The sequence below is a fragment of the Uloborus diversus genome, chromosome 6 (genome assembly GCF_026930045.1).
Source record: "Uloborus diversus isolate 005 chromosome 6, Udiv.v.3.1, whole genome shotgun sequence".
Lineage (NCBI taxonomy): Eukaryota > Metazoa > Arthropoda > Arachnida > Araneae > Uloboridae > Uloborus > Uloborus diversus.
In genome coordinates this window covers 122,740,730-122,763,771 of record NC_072736.1, presented here as the reverse complement: position 1 = coordinate 122,763,771, position 23,042 = coordinate 122,740,730, and the positions used below count along the sequence as shown (strand labels likewise).

At 29.5% G+C, this 23,042-nt stretch overlaps 1 protein-coding gene across 4 annotated transcripts in view; it reads right to left on the bottom strand.

Moving 5' to 3' along the window:
• Positions 1–2,762: 2,762 nt before the first annotated feature.
• The window catches only part of LOC129224693 (serine/threonine-protein kinase PRP4 homolog), a 52,513-nt gene continuing 32,233 nt past the window's right edge, over positions 2,763–23,042 (bottom strand). The window contains exons 11-20 of one of the 4 annotated variants that reach the window (XR_008580707.1): positions 17,902–18,039; positions 17,671–17,824; positions 17,451–17,565; positions 14,570–14,808; positions 12,681–12,886; positions 7,960–8,103; positions 5,430–5,501; positions 4,883–4,953; positions 3,869–3,946; positions 2,779–3,769 (exon numbers count right to left, since the gene is read on the bottom strand). Coding sequence is in view for 1 of the 4 variants with exons in the window: in XM_054859240.1 (XP_054715215.1) it covers positions 12,683–12,886; positions 14,570–14,808; positions 17,451–17,565; positions 17,671–17,824; positions 17,902–18,039 (850 nt within the window). In the remaining 3 variants the exon portion in view is untranslated. Of the gene's footprint in view, positions 4,954–5,429; positions 5,502–7,615; positions 8,104–12,680; positions 12,887–14,569; positions 14,809–17,450; positions 17,566–17,670; positions 17,825–17,901; positions 18,040–23,042 lie in introns of those variants that run through there. The other 3 variants (XR_008580706.1, XR_008580708.1, XM_054859240.1) reach the window with 3 other exon arrangements.

Sequence of the window (23,042 nt, the reverse complement as noted above, 5' to 3'; positions counted from 1 at the left end):
GATTTTTATATTTAAAGAAAATAGATTTTTTTTTAAAAAGGTGCATGTAAAAAAAAGCCCAACACAAAATAACAAAAAATATGTCTTGAGTTTTTGTTTCTGGGCCACCTTTAGTTACACAGTGTTTTTGCGATATTAGCTCCACAAAATTTTACGTTGAAATATTATCTCTCCCTTACATTTTAATCAAAAAGTATAACGAGGATCTAAGGCGGCAGTTTCGGAACTTCAACTTTGAGAAATTGCTACGGGATTCCAGCACCCTATCATGTCCTTTAACGTTACCAAAGGTGGAATAGAATCATATTTATTACTTGATTTCGGGCATTTTCCTAGGGAGAATCCCCGGACACCAATTTTGTGAGAAAATAGGACTTTGGTTCCCATATCATTGCTTTTTCTCCTTTTTTGCATATTTCTTCTTCTGATTGGCTTTTTTCACCTCACAAAAGCCCTGGTAACTCAAACTTCCTTTCTCTTTGCATTTGATAGTGTTAGTTAATTACAACTTTCTGCAGCTTCTAATTTAGTTACAGTAAAAATAGAGTAAAATTTTGCTTTGATAAAGTGTTGATCAAGCAAAACCTTAAACTTTTTTTAGGATTCAAGAAGATGGCTTATTGATTTCAAAATGGCTTTCTTCATTTAAGCAAATATGTGAACTTTCATCCAAACATTTTCACCACAAAAGCATCCAAAAATTTCTTTCAAAACATTTGCAAAATTTTGATTTACCAACACATCTAAGTTTCAAAAAAACTATCTTGATGTGCACTGCAGTTTTTTTTAAACGAAAGCACATATTTATAAGAGAACCATTTTAATCTATAATTTCAATCTACTTCTTCCAAAATATAGTTCACCTGAACAAAAGTGATTGCATCCTATTAATGTAATAAACTGCAGCAAAAAATACTGTCCATCCATCACAAGAAAAAAACCCGCCGAAATGTCTGCGTCTGTCGATTGCTATAGCAATGTGACTTGTCTCATTTTTTCAAGGGAAGCGTAATGTTGGAAAAACCCGTACGACTACATAAAGGTGATAAGACGTGGTGAAATGGCTCCAAAAAACCTCCTGCTAACCCTTGCAGAAAACGAACGTTTCTATGGAAGTAGACATGCTTTGACTTTGCGTTGGGAGCTTTTCTCATGTAGGACAGACAGTATACTATTCATGAACTGGTAACAATGCTTAATCTGAGAATGAGTAAAAAAATCTGAAAAATGAAACTAAAATTTATGCAAAATCATAACTTTTAGAAATACAATGGGTAATCACTTTCCAGTGGGGGGGAGAAGGTAAATTTGCTAGCCAACAAATTCTTAGTCAAAGACTTAAATTTAATCATTTTATAAAATTTACGATGCAAGGGCTTATATTTTAAATATGCAGCAAACATTTAACAACAAAATAGAAGACATTTAGTTCCTGTAGAATTTCGAATTATTTTGAGGATGAAGGAGGAAATTTTTTTCAATAATATTAGAGAAATTTCGGATAATTTTCCATTTGCCAAATCAGTTTCGTTTACAGAGTATATTTTATCGTATTTCGCACAGTGGGGGGGGGGGGGGGGGGGGGGGGGGAATGCTTAACATGGGTGTTGCAATTCTAGATACCGAAAACTCCTTCAGACGAGTCCTCAAGTACATATTTTATTATTATTTTTTGATATGAAAATGTAACTGCATTTTAACAACTTTATAAGTCTTACATAAAGCAAAATACGGTTTCCAGGAGCATAACATTTTTGGGGGTGGACCTTCTAGCCATCCTAGCCAAGGACTTTCAAAAGGAGCCGGTTCATGCCTGTTATACACTGAAAAATGAAATTGTAATCTATTTTTTATGCAGTTTGGAATATGGGTTTTACAATGCACTTACCAAATGGCTAAGCCAAAAATCAGTTCATCAAATTTTTGTGCAGCGTTATGCTTTAAATTTAGTCCTGGTCGATCTCTCAAATTGTTTTCTTGATAGACCTTCCACCCTTTTCTTCATTGAAAGAGAGCTTGTTTCACAGAATCTTAACAATGAATGGATGTTTTGCATGGGATTGAAGAATCAAGTTAAACAAGCTTCACCCCGCAGCGGATTTTAGTAGGGGCCCAGGTTCCTCCCAAATGGATAAATTAAGTGTATAGCATCCAGAGAAGGAGACCCAGCAGATCAGTAGGTAAAAGCATCATGCTAAAAATGTGAAGGGATGCTAAAAATTCTTATGGTTCAGAAACTAGTCTTTGAATGACAAATTTTCCTCAGCTGATTCCTGATCTAAATTTCCACTAATATATAATCTTAGCTCACTGGGGACAGGATTCAAAAATATTTTTGTGTTATGGCATTGAAATGACAAAAACCTGTGTATTTTAACAGGGGAAATTGCAGTATATTAAAAATTATTTCTCAAAAGTGTTTTTTATGAGTACATATAGCCATAAATTCTTTTAATACATCATCAAACTTCAAAGAAAGATATTTTAAAAAATTTTTCAACCATCAGTAAAAATAAACAAATCACAGTTTTGTGGTTATAAAAAATAATAATAATAATACGGGCTTTTAAATTCTTTCATTCAAGAGCTAATGCTTCACACAAGTCAGCTAGTCATCTTACACAATAAAATGTTTTTTAAGGAATGGAAAACATCAACTTAACACGATTTGGAGACAAGTTCAACAAATGTGAAAGGAGTGTTTACACATTACAGCATATGTATTTTGGAACACATGTTTTAAAAAATGACAACAAAGCATGAACAATGAATTTTTCTTTTAATAAACAAATTCAATATTTACAGTTTCATCAAGAGTGCAATATACATTACAAAAAATAGTCAACATTTCAATACGTGTAGCATAATCATTTCTCCTTAGTTTTTTCAGCAAAGTTTTCATAAAATAATGCTATTTGCAATAAATGGCAAAAAAGGTGTAACTTAAAATAAAGTGAAATTTATGTCTAAAAAAAATACTATTGTTTTTATCGCTAAGGTATTTCATATGATTTAAGTTCTGCATATCTCTGATCGCAATGCTGAAGTATTGGTTAAAATATTTATCTTATTTGTTCTGCAATTTCTAAGCTTAACAAACTCTTTGGAAAAGACATCTGATAAAATGTTTAAAACATTTTAAGTAAAAATATCAAAAGTTATACTATGATGAAATCAAGATTTATCACTTCCTCAAGCAGTTTGAATCCAAAGATATGCAAAATATCAAATCAACTACAAGTTAGAAATGAGAAAAACCTAGCTTTAAATTTCGAGAATTGAACAAAAACAAAGGAACTGTACAACATGGAATTTTCATAAAACAAAACCTCAAATAATATAACTTTGAATAAAAATTTAAAATTCTGTCCGTACTAGAAAGAGAATTTAGTGAAACAAAATAAATAGTAAATAATACAAAAAGAATTTAAAGTCAAGCAGTCAATATCGGGATTTAAAACTTTTAACACTTGACCAGCTTTGTTTAAAATGAGAATTGTTGAGCATGCATGTCGGAAATTTTACTAACATACAAAATCATACAAAAATTTGCATCAGAAATAACATTAAAATATTTTTTTTTCTTTTTATGATTTCAAAATAAAATTAAAAAGAACCAAAATAAAGGAGAAAGCATGTGTGCATGCACATATATACAAGAAACACACACACAAAACATTAAGTGCAACGTCGACAAATTTCGCAAACTTTGTTCTACAGTTTAACCAGGAAATATCTTCCATCATTTTCTACATATTGTACCGATAGCCTGAAATTCATAAAGATTTTTTAAATATGATTTAGATGTTCAATATTCATATGATAATTATATTTACTTTCAATTTTTATTCCTAACTTTAGTTTCTACCTTCAGAATGAAAAGAAGCAAGTAGGCAGCAAGCTTCATCATCTTTTCCAAGCCAGTGCTGGAGCCTCGATTTTGTTCCTGAAGACAATCAAGTAAACTTTTTCAGATACGGGTGATTAAAGATTGAACACAGTGAAATCTATCTCCCAATTTGAAATTATTATTGCAATAATTGGGTTGTTTCCTATTTTTTTTTAAATATTTTTTCCTGAAAGAGCAAGGTCAAAACATGGGGTGTTACTTGTTTTTTTAATTTCAACTTATTTTCTTTCTTTAAAAAAAATCTGAAAAGAGTTTAGCGCTATTTTCATTTTTTCATCGCAAGTGAGCAAGTTGCTAGGGTTACCAGAATAAAGTTCCAGGACATTGCCTCATTTCGCTAAATGAATATTTTATTTAACTAACAATTCTTGTTAAACTAATAATTGCTTGCAGTGAAAAATCACTGAAAGGCGATATCTTGCCAAAAAGACAACCACACGCAAAGATTCAAGATGGCTTTCCTCACTTGTGATGTCACCTGATGGAACATTTTTTAGAAATCTAACATTTTAAAAAATTAATCAAAAATGAAGTGCTGAGAAAACAAAAGTATTTTCTGGCTCCATGTATTTTTTTACGCTTATTCTATCAATTTCAGTGACTAAAAGTAGTACTTTTGACTGAAGGAAACACGGCCATTGATTAATTATAGAAGCAAGTTTATCTTTAAAAGTATTCTTGTATTTTATAAATTTCATTTAAATTCTAGTTGAGATTGATTTCACTGTAATAACAAGAATCATGATACTTAATTACAAATTTTGTATCATTAAAATAAGAGTAATTAACACTTTTCTAAATAGTATTTGATAAAGGATATTAATAATGTTAAAAAAAGTCTGTTAAAGAAAAATATTTACAGTTACCATTTAAGTTTTAATGAAATCAATTTAAGCTAAATATTTAAAAATAGACAGAAAATAACATAAATTTTTAGCTGAGTTTTATTCTCCCTTTTCTTTAAAATGCTACCTTCAGAGGGCAACAGGTAGTAGGTGGCAAGGCTTGAAACAGGAATTCCAGTTTAACCAACTTCTGAGAGCCTGAGAACAATCAATTGAACACTTTCAGTTTTACTCAATTATCAGACTTCAAACCATTTAAATAAACAAAAAGCACCTTCACAAGGTTTAAGTATTTCGCAAGATTAACGAAATGCAGTATTTTTATCATTTTTAAAAACAGCAATCTAACAGAGATGGCAATGTTAGCTGATAGAATGAGCAATATGCTCTAATATCTTACTCCTCAAAATATGTTTAGCAAATTTATGTCAAGCATTCAAAAGTTTTAATATTTAAATTATAAAATAGCAATAAGATGTATTTAAAAAAATAAAAGAGCAACGGACAGCTTAATATATAAGTGAATTCAGAGGAAGAAAGTGAAATTCCTTTAATGAACATGGGTGATTTCACCTAGTTCAAAACCACAAAAAAGTTCAACTAATGCATCTATTTAAAAAAAAAACTGACACGATTGGGAAAAGGAATCTGATTAATGACAGAAAACCAATTACCACATTCATTATACTGCTTTTTGTCAGCATACAGAGCATATGGTAACAGCAAGCCGTCGCTCAAGAAACTACCTAATGAATAGTAAAAAAGAAGGAATGATAAATTACTGTTACAAAATGGAATAATCCTTAATATCTTTACAATTATCTTTGTATGCATAATGGACATTAATTTCAGTTTAAAATACATTGCTAACACTTTCTTTCAAATACTTTGTAAGATTATTCAAACATTTAAAAATTCATCTCACCTTTGAGTACAAATACAGAAGCTAAATATTTTGTACTTACCACCCAAAATGCAGAGAGCTGTATTAAAAATGTTAACCATTGACATTTAACCTATGCCTAATTTAAATGGCAACAAATCTAAACATTTTGAATTCAGTTTACTGTGAAAGTGAAATAACATATTATACAAAGACAATGTAACATAATATGTATATTAGTGTATTAAAATATTTTTTATATCGATGATTGTTAATAAACGTAACCACAGGTATTGTATATGATTTTTTTAAGACACTTAATGAAATACCTTCTTCAAACACATAACAAAACCCTTCATATTAAATTTTACTAAGTGAATAGGAAAAAAAAGAAAAAAAAAAAAAAAAAAAAAGCTGTACTCCATGTCTGCAAATGAGTAAAGAGTCACTGTATTGCCTTGCTTTAAAGTGAAGATGAATGCCAGACAAAAAATAAAATTAAAATAAAAATCTCATGGAGATTATGGTCAGATAAAGTACAAACCAGTGTAATTTCTAGAGAAATATTAAAAGTTGTTCCCTGTGAAATAAGATACTAAACATGGTATCTTAAAAAAGAAGTTATCAATTTGATAACTACAAATAAAAAATTCATTAATAATTATTAGCATGACATATATGTCTTCAAAAGTAATTTTCTAGGTAAATGTGAGTTTTATATGTGTTTTATATAGTTTACACATTCCCTAAAATCTATGCTTTAAGACATTTAAAAATATCAGAAATAATTTTGAAACTACTAGGTAAACTGTAAAAAAAAAAAAAAAAAAAAACTAGGTGCCATTTGTAATAAATTAAATATATACCTAAGAAGTAAAAAATATTTTTAAAAAATTTCAAGAAACAAAAAAATATAATTCCCAGATAACACAGAATACGTTAATTTTTACCATGCACAAGTGAGTGTCTCAAGTATTGACAAATATTGAATTCATAAATCTTAACGTTTTACCAGAAAAAAAGGGGGAGGGAGGGGGAGTTCGAACAAAAGATCTCTCGAACTCTCTTTTAAAAGGTGTAAGTGGGATCAATGATCGATTAAAATCTGGTTGAAGCAGGGGAGTAAGGTGCAAAATGCAAGTAAATGTAATGTATTTTATTTGTGTGATTTACAATTGGAACATATTTAAATTTTCACTCTAACAAAAACTTTTCTTTCTCTTATTAAAAAGGATTGTATTAGATGCAGAGTCAAGCTATTTATATCTATTCATTTATTTACGAGTTTCAGAAACCTTTTAATGCCTGTAAAAATGAAAAAAAAAAAAAAAAAAAAAAATCTATGCCTAAACTTTCAGCAGTAACTAATTTATGAAGTAGAGAATGAATGGTTCTTCAGTTAACAAGTTAATAACGACATCTATATCAACTTGTTTCTTTAATGACGTCAGCATACAATTCAGAAGGTTGTCTCAAATGAAAATTGTCAATTTCAGACAGAAAATGAAAATTAAGGTAACAAAATATAGCTAGCTTTAAAAAAAAATTATTTTTTAATATTGATTGAATATGGGAGCCTATATGCTTAGTTCATTCCGAGATACTTGAAATAGATCTTCAAAACGGGTCCCAATGTTTTCAGAGGGATTTAAAACATTTTCACAAAATAAGTTAATATCAGCAACTGAAAAGTAAAACTTGAAGCAAATCGAAAAACAGTTTTACACAAACAATTCAAAACTAATCATAATAAAAGATTTAAATAATGGGAGGGGGGGGGGGGGATATTTAAATTGGAACTTTTAAATCAAACAAAAAAAAATATATATTAAAGAAATCCTTAGCAGTTAATAGATTTTACTTTTAATGATTTTTTAGCTAGTGGGAATTTGTTAATATTGTTTTCTTCAATAAAACTAATATTTTTTTTTGATGAAACAATAAGATATATCAATGCTGTAGTTACTATGTTGACATTAAATGCTGCATAGTTAAATGTTTGGCACAAATTAACTTTAATATAATCAACTATTATGTATGATATTTTTTAAAGATCATGAAACATATGAGTTCAAATGAAATTTCTTCAGTAAAAGTAACATTTATTTTGATGCATGAAAATTACACTGAATGAATATAAGACTTCATAAAAACAAACAACAACGAGGAACCTTTTGTTATTTACAACAAAGTCAATAAGTTCTGAATTATTTAAAACAAAACAAAAAATTTCAGAAAGTTATTAACTTTTGTAAACACAATGAAAACTTAAACTAAGGAAACAACAATGACTTTAAAACATAAGGAGAAACAGAACATACGTGTTATTTTCATACTCATATTATACAATAAAACAAAGTGTGTTTAAGAGTTCTTTAAACTTCTTCAAGTTCTAACTCATGATGGTCCTCAGTCCTTAAAAACCTTCTAAGATGCTTATATTTTCATCAAAATTAGAGTATTTTCTGCAGAAAAAAATTTGGAATAAAAACCATTGTAGAATAAAATATGTTCACATGAAAATGAGACACTGAACAAGTTATTAAGTTATTCATACAAATATTGACATCAGTTACTTCAATTGAACTTCCCTTTCCTGATTTGATTCAGTTTTGAAAATGTGTCATATTTATTATTTGCTAAGTGGGAAATATCACTTTTATGAATAATTAAGTAAGGTACATAAACTAGGTGTGCAAAGTCTTTGGCAGAATATTTATTAGATAATCTTGTTGAATGTTGCTAGGGACACTTGGTGAAATATGAGTACAATCAGCAATACAAATAAAATGAAGATATTAGTAGATTTAACATTTTAATTTTTGTTGTGACACAGTAATTTAAACAAAATTACACATTTCCATAAGTTTAATGACACTAAGCAACAAAATTAAAACATGGAAATTTATTTTCAAAACAAGTAGCTGATAAAAAGAAAAATAGAAACATTTGGTTTTATTTTCAAAATTAAACATTTTTTGAAAGAAAAAAAAAAGCATTTTTGCAGTGATCTAGATTTTAATCATTTATTTAAAAAATAAATAATAATAATAATAACCATAATAATAAAAAGACCAATAAATTATTAAAAGCAACATATATTTTTTTTTGTTTATGAATCTAAGTTTAAATAGAAACTTTCTGAAGATATTAAATAATTCAACTTTTGTTATTTAAGACTAACCAAAGTTTCCAAACTAATAATACTACAAATGAAATCAGCATATTCTCATTTCATAAATACTATGAGTGCAATTTGTCTTATCTGTAAATGAATAACTTTCGACCCAAAGAAAAAATAAAAGGAAATAAAATAAAATCAGTGACAATCATTAACATTTTGAATCTACTAATGTTTATTTGAATAGAAACAGAAAAAAAAAAAGTCAACAGGGTCATTCACTTCAAATTGCGTAATGCCATGTGCCCTCGTCTCAGATTTTGTCCATTATTTTTCTACGAATAGATATCTATGAGAAAAGCCCAAATTAATTTTTTTTTTTTTTAGATTTTTTGAATAAAATTACGTTTTGGAGAATTTTTTCAAAAATTCGATTTTGATCATTTTTCGGAGTTACCGTTTTGGCATGAATTTCGAAAATCTCTAATTCTATTTTTCAACTACAGTAAAATCTGTCTACAACGATATTGTTGAAACCTAAAAAAAATATTGTAATAGACAGGTTATTGTTACAGATGGTTTGATTATTCATGCTGACATTATGCTGGGGCCAAAAAAAAATATTGTTATAGACAGGTTATCGTTATAGACAGTATCGTCATACACAGGTTTCACTGTAATTAAGCTGAATTTGGTATCAATTTCAAGCTAATACTTTTCTCTATGGGTGTGAACGGCAGAAAATATTCTGTGAACAGTTGGGTGTTGCCACTCTTTATCTAAAGTCAGTTTTCATGTTTTTTGAATTGGGAGATTAAATAAGTCATATCTCCGGAGTATTTACTACGATCTGCATCAAATTTTTTTTTGTAGCATATTTAAATCATTCTCTTGCTATGTAGAAAAAAGTAGTAGAATGTTTTTTGTTGTTTAAAAAAAAAAGAAAAAAGTTTGATTTGCAGAAAATACAAGTTGTCTAATACTTTAAATCCCTTTTAAGCTTAAAAAAGGCCAAAAACTTTTAAGAATAATTAATACTGGACTCTCAAAGGATTTTTATCAATAGTTATTTGCTAAAAAGTTGTTTACTTTGGAAAAGACTCGTGTAAAAACTTCTGTTTCAGACTTTGCAAAAAAAAAAAAAAAACACTTTTGATTGAAAGTATTAGATATTAAGAATAATAATTTGAAGAATAGTGTAAAGAAACATTTCTAATGGCATTATTTAGTTTTTTTTTTGACAGTAAAAGATGGGGGAGGGGGGGGGGGGGATTTCTATTGAAAAGTTTCCATAGCCTAAACTTGTTTGGATTATGTAACACCTGACAATGATCTTCCTCTCTTACAATACTCATGCAATACGCATCATTCTTTCGCTTTGAAAGTTAATCAACACATAGCATAGCTTTAGTCGATTATAAAATGTGAAATGAAAAGCATGCTTGTGCGGGCAGCATTTTTTTTTTTTTTGAAAATTTATTTTATTTTTTTTTTTTGTATCAGAAGATGAGAAAATCAGAATTTCTATCAATAAGTTTTAAAGAGATTTTAAAATAGGCATCAATCAACAAAAATAATCTTCTTCAGAGAAATCTAGAGTTGTGGAGAACTTACGGTAAGTGTGGAAGTTCACTGTCAGATGTAACGTAATCCAAACAAGTTTATGCTATGAAAAGTTTTCAGCAGTAATTTTTTTTTTCCATCCTTTAATGTTCAAAAAAAAAAAAAAAAAAAAAAAAAAAAAAAAAAAAAAAAAAAAAAAAAGCAAAATAATTCCATTAGAAATATTTTCTATACTATTCTTCAAATTATTATTCTTAATATTTAGTACACTTTCAACCAAAAGTGTTTTATTTATTTATTTATTTTTGAGAAGTCTGAAACGGAGTTTTGCACAATTCTTTTCCAAAGTAAACAACTTTTTAGCGATTAACTATTGATACAAATCCTTTGAGAGTCCAGTATTAATTGTTCTGAAACATTTTTAACCTTTTTTAAGTTTAAAAGGGATTTAAAATAATATAAAACTTGTATTTTCTGCAAAACAAACTTTATTTTTTCATTTCAAAACAACAAAAAACACCCTTTTACTTTCAATCAAAAGTGTTTTATTTATTTATTTTTGCGAAGTCTGAAACGGAGGTTTTTGCACAATTCTTTACCAAATTAAACAACTTTTCAGCAAATAACTATTGATAAAAATCCTTTGAGAGTCCAGTATTAATTGTTCTGAAAAGTTTTTGGCCTTTTTTAAGCTTAAAAGGGATTTAAAGTAATAGAAAACTTGTATTTTCTGCAAAACAAACTTTATTTTTTTGTTTCAAAACAACAAAAAAACACCCTTTTACTTTTTTTACTACATAGCAAGAGAATGATTTAAATATGCTACAAAAAAAATTTGATGCAGATCGTAGTAGGTACTCCGGAGATATAACTTACTTTATCTCCCAATTGAAAAAACATAAAAACTGACTTTAGATAAAGAGTGGCAACACCCAACTGTTCACAGAATACTTTCTGTCATTCACTCTGAAAGAGAAAAATATTAGCTTGAAATTGATACCAAATTCAGATTAATTTGTTGAAAAATAAAGAAATTAGAGAGATTTTCTGAATTCATGCCAAAACGGCAAGTCCAAAAAATGATCAAAAATCGAATTTTTGAAAAAAAATTCCAAAGTGTAATTTTCATTCAAAAAAATCTTTAAAAAAATTTGGGCTTTCCTCATAGATATCTATTTGTAAAAAAGTAATGGACAAAATAGGAGACATGACGGCACGTTCGACTATTTAATTAAGGCGATTTGACGTGGAATGATCCAACAGCAAAATTATTAATAGTAATTGTAATCAATGCTAACAAATGAACTAAAAGTAAATTTCAAATAAAAACTTGACTGGAGATTTAAGGAGGTATTTTAGTCTAGAAATTCAAAAAAAAATTGATTATTTTTTTTCCTTCAAACTCTCCAAGTTTGGACCTTTAAGAATAAGTTTCTACGATGATTTATGGAAATTCAAATTATTTTTGAAGTTACAGTTAATTTTTTTCAAATAAACTCTTTTGCTGAAATAAGGCCGAAAACATTGAACGTGTTTTTCTCGAAGCTAGTTTTTTCGATACAGTTGACAAGATATCTCAAATTCTAATGCACCGATTTACTTGAAATTTGATACAAACTTTCTTAGTACTATCAAAATTATTTCCATGTAGGGGTTTTGCAATTTTTGATTTTTATAATTTTTAAAGAAATACCAAAGTTCAAAAAAAGAGCCAAAAAAATTAACTTTTTTTTCAAAAAGATGCCATTTTGTGAAAAAAAAAAAAAAATTAATTGGCTACGTTCAGACAATTCTACATTTTTGTTCAACAAGAATCAACTTTAACTTTTATGTTTCAGATCACCTGGAGGATTGGAATCACGTCAACCAGAAGACCCCACCCCCCTTTTTTTTAGGGTTCCTATTTTGCCAGCCTACCCCAATTACAATTTCAATTTTTCAATGATTATGCATTTTTATACTTTTAAAGTATCAATAAAAAACTGATAAAATGGATAGTAAAAATAGCTACTGGTGTTTTTTTGATTACGCCTGTAAAATCACCTTAAAATCAAACCTCTAAGACTAGAAATACCCCCATAAATCAACTAAAAGTTACGTTAAAAAGATTTCCTGAAATGATGAGCACATACCTTCAACATATGTACAGATTGCTTAAAAGTGACCAGTTTTAGGGCTTAATATAAAGAATAAGTAAAAAATAAAATTTAAAGCAATAAACAAACATAATTGAGTAATTTGAGTAAGATATATCCAAGTATATTTTGCACAAGTGATAAGAAAATTAAAATCAAGCACAACTTCTTTAATTAAAAAGGTATTATTAACTACAAATCAAAAAAAAAAAAAAAAACTTACATTCAAATTTTCTCTTGTATGAAAGGATGAGTTAATGCTTGATTAATAGATATCCTTTTTGCAGGATCAAGCATTAAAATTTTTTCTAATAAATCTTTTAATTGACAAACTTTACGATACTGATCATCAGGAAGTCTTTGAGAACCCATCAGTTCAGCTTGAAGATCACGGCTTGGATTAATGTTAGTAAGTACAACAACTTTTTCCTGAAAATTGCCAATGCTTTAACTTCAAGAATTATTTTCAAAAATAGTTATATTAATTTTAATATTATATTGTATGATATTTACAAACACTATATTTGATAAAATATACTACTAGATTGAATTCTCAAAAAAAAAAAAAAAAAAAAAAAAAAAAGACAATTTACTTACATTTGAAATGTTTTTAATGTGACCAAAATTATTTAATACAAATGTTTTTATTTATTTATTTTTTAAAGCTGCAATGATTCTAGAAAGGTTAAACAAACACAAGAAAATAAGTATAGATATAGCATTTTTGATAAAATATTGTACATTTGGCTTAAAAAAGATGTTACTAAAATATTTTTAAAAAATTACAAACATGAAAATTGTTTAATATATACAGTGGAGTTTTGAAAATCCAAGGTAATTGAGGCTCGTCCTACCTTGGATTGCAGATAACTCGGATTATCGGGGAAAATTTTCCGCATTTAAAATTTGCACAACTCGGAAGACATATGGAGGAGCACCTTTGACTTCCTTGCATAAGAAAAAGAACTAATTGTCTTCACAAAAAAAAATTATCACTCAAACTTCATCATAAATTTTGTTTTTAATTGCTTTTAGACAAATTTTAACCTAACTTTTTCTTTATATCCATACTCCATTTATATGTGCAAAGCAACCAAAACATCATAATCAACCTCTCATTGTATTTGTATTATTTATTGAACATAGTCAATAAGTTGTACAGCTGCAAAATATTTCTATTTTCAGATTTTAATGAAAATCAAATTTTTAGCTGCTAAAAATTTTAACTTAAAATATAAATGGAGCACCTCGGATGAAGTGGAAGCTCGCACTTTCAAGACTCTACTGTATGTTAATTTTAAGTACAAAGAAAATTAGAAGAGCAAACATTACAATGTGAATAAAGAGATTAACATTTTTTGTATGCATAAAAATGAAATAGCTTCTACAAATGTGGAAATATCTAGAAATTTCAATAAACGTGACTCATGGTTTTTCAGAACAGTAGAGCTCCAATTGGAATCAATTGGGACCTGAGGGCAATCGGGTTATTGGATTTTTCGAAAAGGAGGTCAACTTTAATCAATTACAAAATGTTGAAAATGAGAGAAAAAAACTATTTTTAAAGAAAAAAGAACTTTTAATTAATCAAATAGAAAGGTAACTTTCAGTTTTTAGATTATGATTACACTAAATTGTGATCAATTACCTTGGTTACGATTACACAATCTTCGATTATTCCAAGCCTAGATCATAAATTTCAGTAAAAAATAATTCTTTTTAAAAAAAGCAATGAAAAAACTTTTGTTTAAGAAATCACACATATGTTTGTAATTTTTGAAGCAACAAAACTTAGTTCATTTCCCTTTTAAATTAGTATTTTTAATGGATTATTAGACAGCCCAGGCAATGGGACAAAATGCTCATCGTTCTGGGGAATGGCACAATTGCATTCAATGTTTGCAATACTGAGAATGGTTTTAAACCAGTAACAGTTTTGCAGCACATGAAATTAGCCTTAATGAAAGGTATAATTTGATTAACATTACAGTAAAGCTTACTACAGAAATAAACTTTAAAATTTAAAAATTTGAAAACTATATCAAATTATATAAATTATCAAAAAAAAGGGATAAAAACAATAATCAAAAATAAAACAAAAAACAACTTTACCCTTTCTGTCACTTTATCAACTTCATGTGATAAGAAATTACAGCTACTATTGAAATGTTGTTCTCTGAATGCTCCTTTCTTTATCAGCTTATTGGGAAATTTCCCTTTTAAGTCCATAAATTGTTTCAGCATTTGGTTATTTGATTTTCCAGGAAACATAATTTTCCCAGTATACAATTCGTACAAAGTACAGCCAACACTCCATGTGTCAATGCCAAAGTCATAGTTTAAGCCTAGAACTGGAATAGACGTAATTAGAAATTAAAAAATAATTTTTCCTCATAGTGATTTGCGAAGAAGCATTAAATAAGAACACATTTGAGATACAAGATCGGCAACACACTTTTAAATATACCTTCATTGAACTTTTACAATTGGATGCTACTAGATGGAAGGCAGAGGGCAATTTTGTTTTTAACTTCTTTTCAAGCTAAAAATCAAAATTATAAAGGAACTATATTAATAATAATGGAAATACCTCCACTTTCTTACAGCTGGAGCAAAATAAAAATAAGAGTGGGGGTGGGGTCAAAAACTTTCAAAAAAGAGAGGGGGGATTGCAATCAGATAGTAAACATTACCACTTCGTCTTTTTTTCACGACAACAAAATACAATGGAAAACGTTTAACACGAAGCTGAAAGGACCAAAAAAAATTTCATGCTAAACGAATTTCATGTCAAAAGATTTTTATTTAAGTGTGCAGTATACAGAATGGATCGTTATACCAGTTTGCGTAATCCGATTTTTCATGCTAAGCGTTTTCGTGTTATACGTATTTCACTGTATTGCACTTTAGTAAGTTACAGCACAAAATTAGTTTCGGTTAAAATATGAAATCTGTTACAGAAATTTTTTCAATCCTTGGATGAAAAATATGTAAGATTTAAGTGGACTGAAGGCTTGGGAGAAGGAGGGGAGGAGTAATAATGGGATAAAATAACTTTAAGAATTCATGAGTTTATTCAAACACAGGCTCTAAAATGAGGAAATGAAAATCATGATAGTTCATTTGTAATGTAAAAAGAATTCAAAATCCAAGAAGAAAGAAAACCCGTGCTTTCGACTTTCATAAAATGAATGTGATAATATCAAAAAACACTTTTGTAAGGAGAGAAGAAAATGTTTTTCAATGAAATTGAACACTGTTGACAACAAAACTTACTATTTGCTTCTTAGATGTTGAATTTATTTACTCACTAGCTGCGCCGCCTGGCCTTGCCCAGTCTACTTAGAGACAAAAAAATGTGTCAAGTGAAGCATGTTCAACAATCGTGCTTAAATAAAATAAAAAAGTTTTACAATTGTCCCGTCAGAGTTATTACAACAGTCCCTAAAAATCCCTATTAAAACTTGGACATTAGTCCCTAAAAATGCCCATTCGAAAGAGGAAACTTTGTAAATAAAGTTATCAAGCATCTAAATTTCCCAATTCCCGAATGAATAAGGAGAAATTTTGTTAAAAGGGTCTTTAAAATAAAGGCAACAGTCCGATAATAGTGTCAGCTGACACTCTAACCCCTCATTCGAATTAAAAGAACAGTCCTCAAAAACCCCCAGTAGAGTCTCTACATTAGTCCCAAAAATATCTTTACTTGAGTGGGCACAACAGTCTATAAAATCCCCAACAGAGTAAGGACAATGGTACCTAAAAATTCCTATTAGAATGAGGACAATAATCCCTCAAACTCTCAGTAATAAAAAGGAAAACACTCCCTAAAATTCCCTTTTTGGATAAAGATACAAGCTTCCAAAAATCCCTGTTAGAATAAAGGTTTGTCTTCAAGTAGTGTCAACAGTCCTCCTAAAAATATCTGTCTAAATAAGGAAAATACTTCTACCCCTACCCCCCCCCCCCCAGCCTTGGAATGAGAAAATGCTTCAAAATAACAAATCCATTTTACTTCCTTTTTAAAAAAGGAAGTATTGTATTCGCAAAAAAATTTTCACTCAAAAATTGGCCTTAATTTCCATTTTTCTCACCCCCGAATGAATGTCGAGTTTTTTTTCTTGACCCGATCACACGTGGATATATGCCTAGGAACGTACAGACACTTAAAATATACATTTTGATGACCCCCGAGTAAATTACAACGACTTTTCTCGTGACGTCTATATGTACGTATGTATGTGTGTATCTCGCATAACTCATAAACAGTATGTCCTAGAAAGTTAAAATTTGGTACATAGACTCCTAGTGGGTTCTAGTTGGGCACCTTCTCTTTTGGTTGCATTCGGATGTTCCTAAGGGGGTCTTTTGCTCCTTTTGGGGAGGAAATCATTGTTAATTTCGATGTGAACTCAAGTTGTGTTATAATCTGTCGGACACTTGGCGATATGTCACCAGTCTTTTGGCCGCCAAGTTCTGTCGGCAACTTGGCGACAAATTTGGCGATTATTTATTATTTTTTTTTTAATTTGGTTTCAATTTGGCCATTGTTGGTGATATTTAGAAAGTAAACAATTGAATTACATTAAAATTGCCAATAATGGGGAAATGACATTAAATTGGAGTAAAAGGAAGTCATGTGATGCACACATCAGCTTTTTTTTTTTTTTTTGTATCCCATCAGAATTGCAACAATAAGTTTCAAAAACTTCCCTTTTGAAAAAGTTCTCTAAAAGTAATGTGACCAGAATTTTCAAACACATCAGGACATATCACTGATGAGGGGAAGGGGTGTTTTTGAGAATGAAATTCTAAATACATTTAGCATAGAACACAGCAAATTGGAAACTATTAACGTGATTAACAAGTAGTTCAAACAGCTAGTTTGAGGCAGGAAGAGATGGAAAAAAGTTTAAATGTAGCTGAAAAGTAATACTCAAATGACTTATAGAACTTATGTGTAGCCAATATAAATTACATTAAAATTACTTACTAATTTCTGGCGCCCGATAAAATCTGCTTACAAGATAAGGAGTTACGTCATTCTCTGCAACATGAGACGCAGAGCCGAAATCACACAGCTTTAAAACAAGCTTACGATCATTAACCTGAAAGTTTTAAAGTTATCAAAAACTTGTAGAAGTATAACGCATTTAAATACACCACATAAAGATTAGTATGAACATGTAAAATAACCAATGTATTCTCCTTACCAAAATATTATCTGGTTTAATATCAGCATGCAAGATATTGCAACGTTTTAGAAGTTTAAGAGCTAAGAACAACTGCTGACTGTAAGAACGAACAGCTTTGATATGAAGACCAACATCTTTGCCATATTTCTTAAGAACCTCTCTCAAATTCATGCTGAAAAATTAAGACGTAAATTAAAGGCAAGGATATTTATTTTATGATTCTCAGTGATTAAAAAGAAAAGCACTCACCACAAAGGCTCGAACACTAAACAAAGATGCTGTTTATGGAAAAAACTACGATACAATCTAAGGCAGTGAAATTTATCATCTGGATCAGCATCATTCAATCGCCGCAGCATTTCTAATTCTTTCAAACCAGTTTTGTGCCTGAAATTGTCAAAGGAACAATTTAAAGATAATGCAAATTTTGAAGACAAAAAGTTTTTCATCTTTTTGTCACATTTCTAATGAGACATGGAAATGTAAAACAAAAAATCATTTTATCAATTTTACAAGTAAAAAGTATGATTAAACATTACGTAAATGTTTTAGAGATTCGACAGTCAAAAACCATATTATAAATTAGCAACTGCTAAAAAATTTAAATCCTAAACTTTGAAACCAGTGCCTTCAAGAAGAACATTGAAAAATTCTTTTAGGTTTTGAGATGCTTTTAAACTAAAAGAAAATAATGAAAATATTATACAATAGCCAAAAATATCCAGAATTTGTCTTTACAAATGATGATAATTTTATTCACATTCAGGCACAAAGAAGTTTTTTTTATCATATGAAACAATTGAATTGATTATTTCAGAAAGGGTGGACTTTCGCCCTTTCTGAAATAATCAATTTAATTACTGTTACATAATAAAACTTTCAAGTTTTTAATATCTTTTAATTTCTTTCTATTTAAAATGCATGGTAAAAAAGTTAATAGATATATATTTCACAATTTTGGGAAACGACAAACACAATGGAAATATTGTGGATATTTACAAAGAACAAACAGTGGGCACTCCTTTTAAAATATTAAACATTTCTTAGTTAAATTCAGAAGAAAAAAAATTCTTTAGAAAAATAATGGTTCACAAGGAAGCAAACTTCAAACAATAATATGTATGAGGAAGTTGACTATAATACAGTCAAATCTCGATAACCCAAAATTTATAACTCGAATATTCCTTTATCTCAAAGCTTTCATCGGGTTCCAAACTCTTGAGACTGTTGTGGAAACTTCCCATAGCTCGAACCACCAATAACTCAAACGTTTTAGCCAGTCCCTTGGGACTTCGAGTTATCAAGAGTTGACCGTATTAATAAACAAAGTCTAGATTTTGAATTCTCTTAAATTTTAATGCTAACTTATAACTAATAGAATATTAGAAGAGAAAAAAAAGATATACACATAAATAAACCTATTTTTAGAGCTATAATGTGTCTCTTTAAACCATTGTTTAGATTAGTGTTCCCGCTAGGCCGTTTTTGAAGGGCGCAGCGCCCTGCCCTTTTCCATATCAGCAGAATGCGCCCTGCCCTTCTTTTAGATCGCGAAATGCGCCCCGCCCTTTTCAAAAATAAGAAATTGCACCCTGTGTTTTAAAAAGATGCCTCAACCATCGTTTCGACCTGCCGCGATATCGGGGCAATTTTATTTGTCCAGCGATCATCTGTAAAAACGCCCATGTCTTATCCTTGTTCGCAGAATTTCACCCTTAAAACGGCCCCATAAACAAAAGGGGAAGCAAACACCTAGGCAAAGAGGGGATGAGATTCTCAGAATTCAAACAGGCTTATTTTGCAACATGCATAACAATCGGAAAAATTCACAATAAATTCAAATTGACAAAGTTACCATTGAATTTCACAAAAATTTTACACACCCAAAAAGTTCAAATTTAGTTCATATATTTTTCCCCCCAAAAATAATGTCACAAAAATGTCCAAGTTGAGATTTGGTATAAGGTTTTGTCAAAGCATCAGCTAAATTTAATTTAGAACTCATACATTAATTTAAACAATTTTTCATTTACTAAATTTCTCAAAAAATGATACTTGATATCAATATGTTTACTTCTTTGATTTTGTATAGGACTTTTGGAAAAATCTATTGCAGCAATATTGTCACAAAATATTTCACAATTTTTCAAAACTAAATTCAAATTTTCATTTTTTTAAATTCTCATGATCCAGACAAATTCTTTAGCAGCCTCTGTTAAAGTAACATATTCGGCTTCCATAGTGGAAAGAGCAATACATTTATGCTTAAATGTTTTCCACATGATAGGTGTATTATCTAGCAAGATGATGTAACCTCCCATTGAAACCCTATCATCTCTACTAGCTGCCCAATCTGAATCAGAATAACATTTAATATTTAAATTTGAAATATTTGATAACTTCAATTTAAGATTTTTTGTATACAAAACATAACCAAGAAGACAAAGTAAACCATGCCAATGTTTTTCACCATAATTAGATTGAAATTGGGAAAATATATTTAAAGCATATGTTATGTCGGGGCGAGTTCTACTAGCCAAAAAGGATAAACAGCCAATTAAATTTCGATATGGTAAAGAATTACATTTATCTATTTCTAACTTACTAGTAGGCAAGTCAATTTTTGAATAAACCACCCCAACCGAAATAGGAACATTACTAATTGGAATATTATAACTAGAATACAACTCGACAATTTTATTAATATACATTATCTGATGAATATACCAATTACCATCAATGTTTTCAAATTCAACACCCAGAAGTTTTCTTATTTCACCCAAAATTTTTAATTCAAAATGATTTCTTAAAAAATTTACAATTTCATTCAAATCAGATTTTAGTTTGCCAAAAAGTATGATATCATCAACATAAAAAAGAAGAATAACCTTATTTTTATATATGTAACAACAATTACACCAATCTAAACTAGTAAAGTTCAATTTCAAAAGTGTTTCATGGAGTTGATAGTACCACATCCTACCACTTTGGTGTAAACCGTACAAAGCTTTCTTTAACAAACAAACTTTACCAGGCTCTAGTACATATCCACTAGGTTGTTTCATATATACATTAGTATCCAAATCAGCATACAAATAAGCGTTATTTATGTCTACATGCAGATAACACCACTTAAAAAGACATACAAAAATACAGAAAAACAATCTGATTATAGAAAAGTCAATGACTGGGCTAAAAACTTCTCGAAAAGATTCACCAGCTTCCTGAAGATAACCTTGGGCACATAACCGAACACGGTATTTCACAATATTCCCTTGCTGATCTTCTTTTACAGTATATACCCACCGATTTCCCAAAATTTTACTATGTTCAGGTGGATCCACTAACTCCCATACACCGCGATTATATATGGTTTGTATTTCCTGATCCATCGCGTTAACCCAATGTTTAGATTCCCTAGAATTAATGGCTTCTTTAAAATTTAATGGAAGTTTAATTTCAGCAAGATTTCCCTCTAAAATTTCAATTACCTTTCCCTCTTTTAAATTTTTGCCTGAAAAGTCAAAATATGATTCATAAAATTCAATTTTGTTATCATTACAATATTTAATTACTTCATTTAAAGAACGTAAGCGAATATTTAAACCTTCAATCCTATAGTAAATATCAGTTCTATCACCTGATGGTCTAGGAACAGCTTAACGCAACCAATTAATTTCAGAACAAGGTTTTAATTCTTCACTAGGACTATCACTGGAAAGCTCATCCACTCCCAGATTTGAAGTTACAGGATATTCATCATCAAAATTGTCAGGTAAGTATTTGATAACCCTTGGACTACTTGATCCAGAACCTAGTACAACATCTGCCCCTTTAGTTCCCTCATCAAAACTGACATTACATGTTTCTATGATTCTTCGTTTGTTTTCCAGCCAGACACGATAACCTCTAGTATTTTGAGCGTAACCTAACAAAATTCCTGGTTTAGATTTATCGTCCAATTTCTTTCTTTTCTGGCTTGGAACATTTACAAAAGTTAAACAGCCAAAAGTTTTGAGATGTTTCACGTTAGGCTTTTAATTGAAAAACAGTTCAAATGGGGTATGATTGCTCCCATGACAAGACCTATTCCAAACATAAGAAAAACAAAATGCAGCTTCCCCCCAGAATTTCGAAGGTAAGTTACTCTCTTTTAAAAGTGCTCTAACTCCCCCCATTAATGTCTGGTTATATCGTTCAATTATGCCATTCATCATCGGTGTGTAGGGATTAGTTTTCTCATGCCTAATGCCACGGTTATTCAAGAAAATTTCAAAATTTTGATTGCAAAATTCTTTCCCCCCATCTGTACGAATTGATTTAATTTTCCTCCCTAAAAGCCTTTCATTACGATTTAAAAATCTTACAAAAATATTGAAAACATCCGACTTCAATTTCATAGGGTATACAGCTACGCATTTTGAAAAATCGTCCATAATGGATAAATAATATTTCTCTCCCCTCAAAGTTAAATTTGGGACTTCACCTACATCCATGTGTATAAGCTCTAAAGGTTTAGAAGATCTCACGGCCCCAATCGATTTAAAAGAAATACTCCTAGCTTTAGTATATTTACAAATTTCCCAATAGTTAACATTTTTATTCAATTCAGGAAGACCTCTAACACTATTGTTTTTGCTAGTTCTAGAAATATATTCATAATTAATGTGACAATATCTCTTGTGCCATAAATCTTCAGGTGAAATTTTACCAATTTTTTCAGAAATGTTACAAACAGGCTTAGAATTATCACAATGTTCACTATTTTTCAAATACAAATATCTATTAGGCTTAAAGAAATATAAATTTATGTCATTTCTACGCTTTGCATAAAATAATTGATTCCAATTTTTATCATAAACTTTAAGAATGGTATTATGACCAACAAATTTGTTACCTTCCTGTTCCAATTTAGATAATGACAATAAATTACGACGGATTTCAGGATTGTACAAAACATCTTTCAAGATAATTTTCCTATGTTTACCATTAATTTTGACCAACAATTGAATTGTACCAACCCCTAAAATATTGCTTTGTTTACCGTCAACAGCCATAGACATTTTTAAGTTATCAACCGGCCTAAAATCAGAGAAAAGATTTTTATTTTTAGTGACATGTGACGTAGCTCCAGAATCGGCAATCCACGTTATATCTGAATCAGATGAAGTAATATTCAAAGCTTCTGACTCATTAATTTCACTCACATTATGTTGAGAATTAGAAGACCCTTGAGATAAATTTTTAGAATTTAACTTTGCCTTAAATTTAAAACAATCAACCTTTTTATGCCCAAAAATCCCACAAAAATTACATTTCCCTTTAAATCTATTTTTACTAAAATTTGACACAGGTTTACAACTACTTTTACAAGGATGGATCTTACTGGC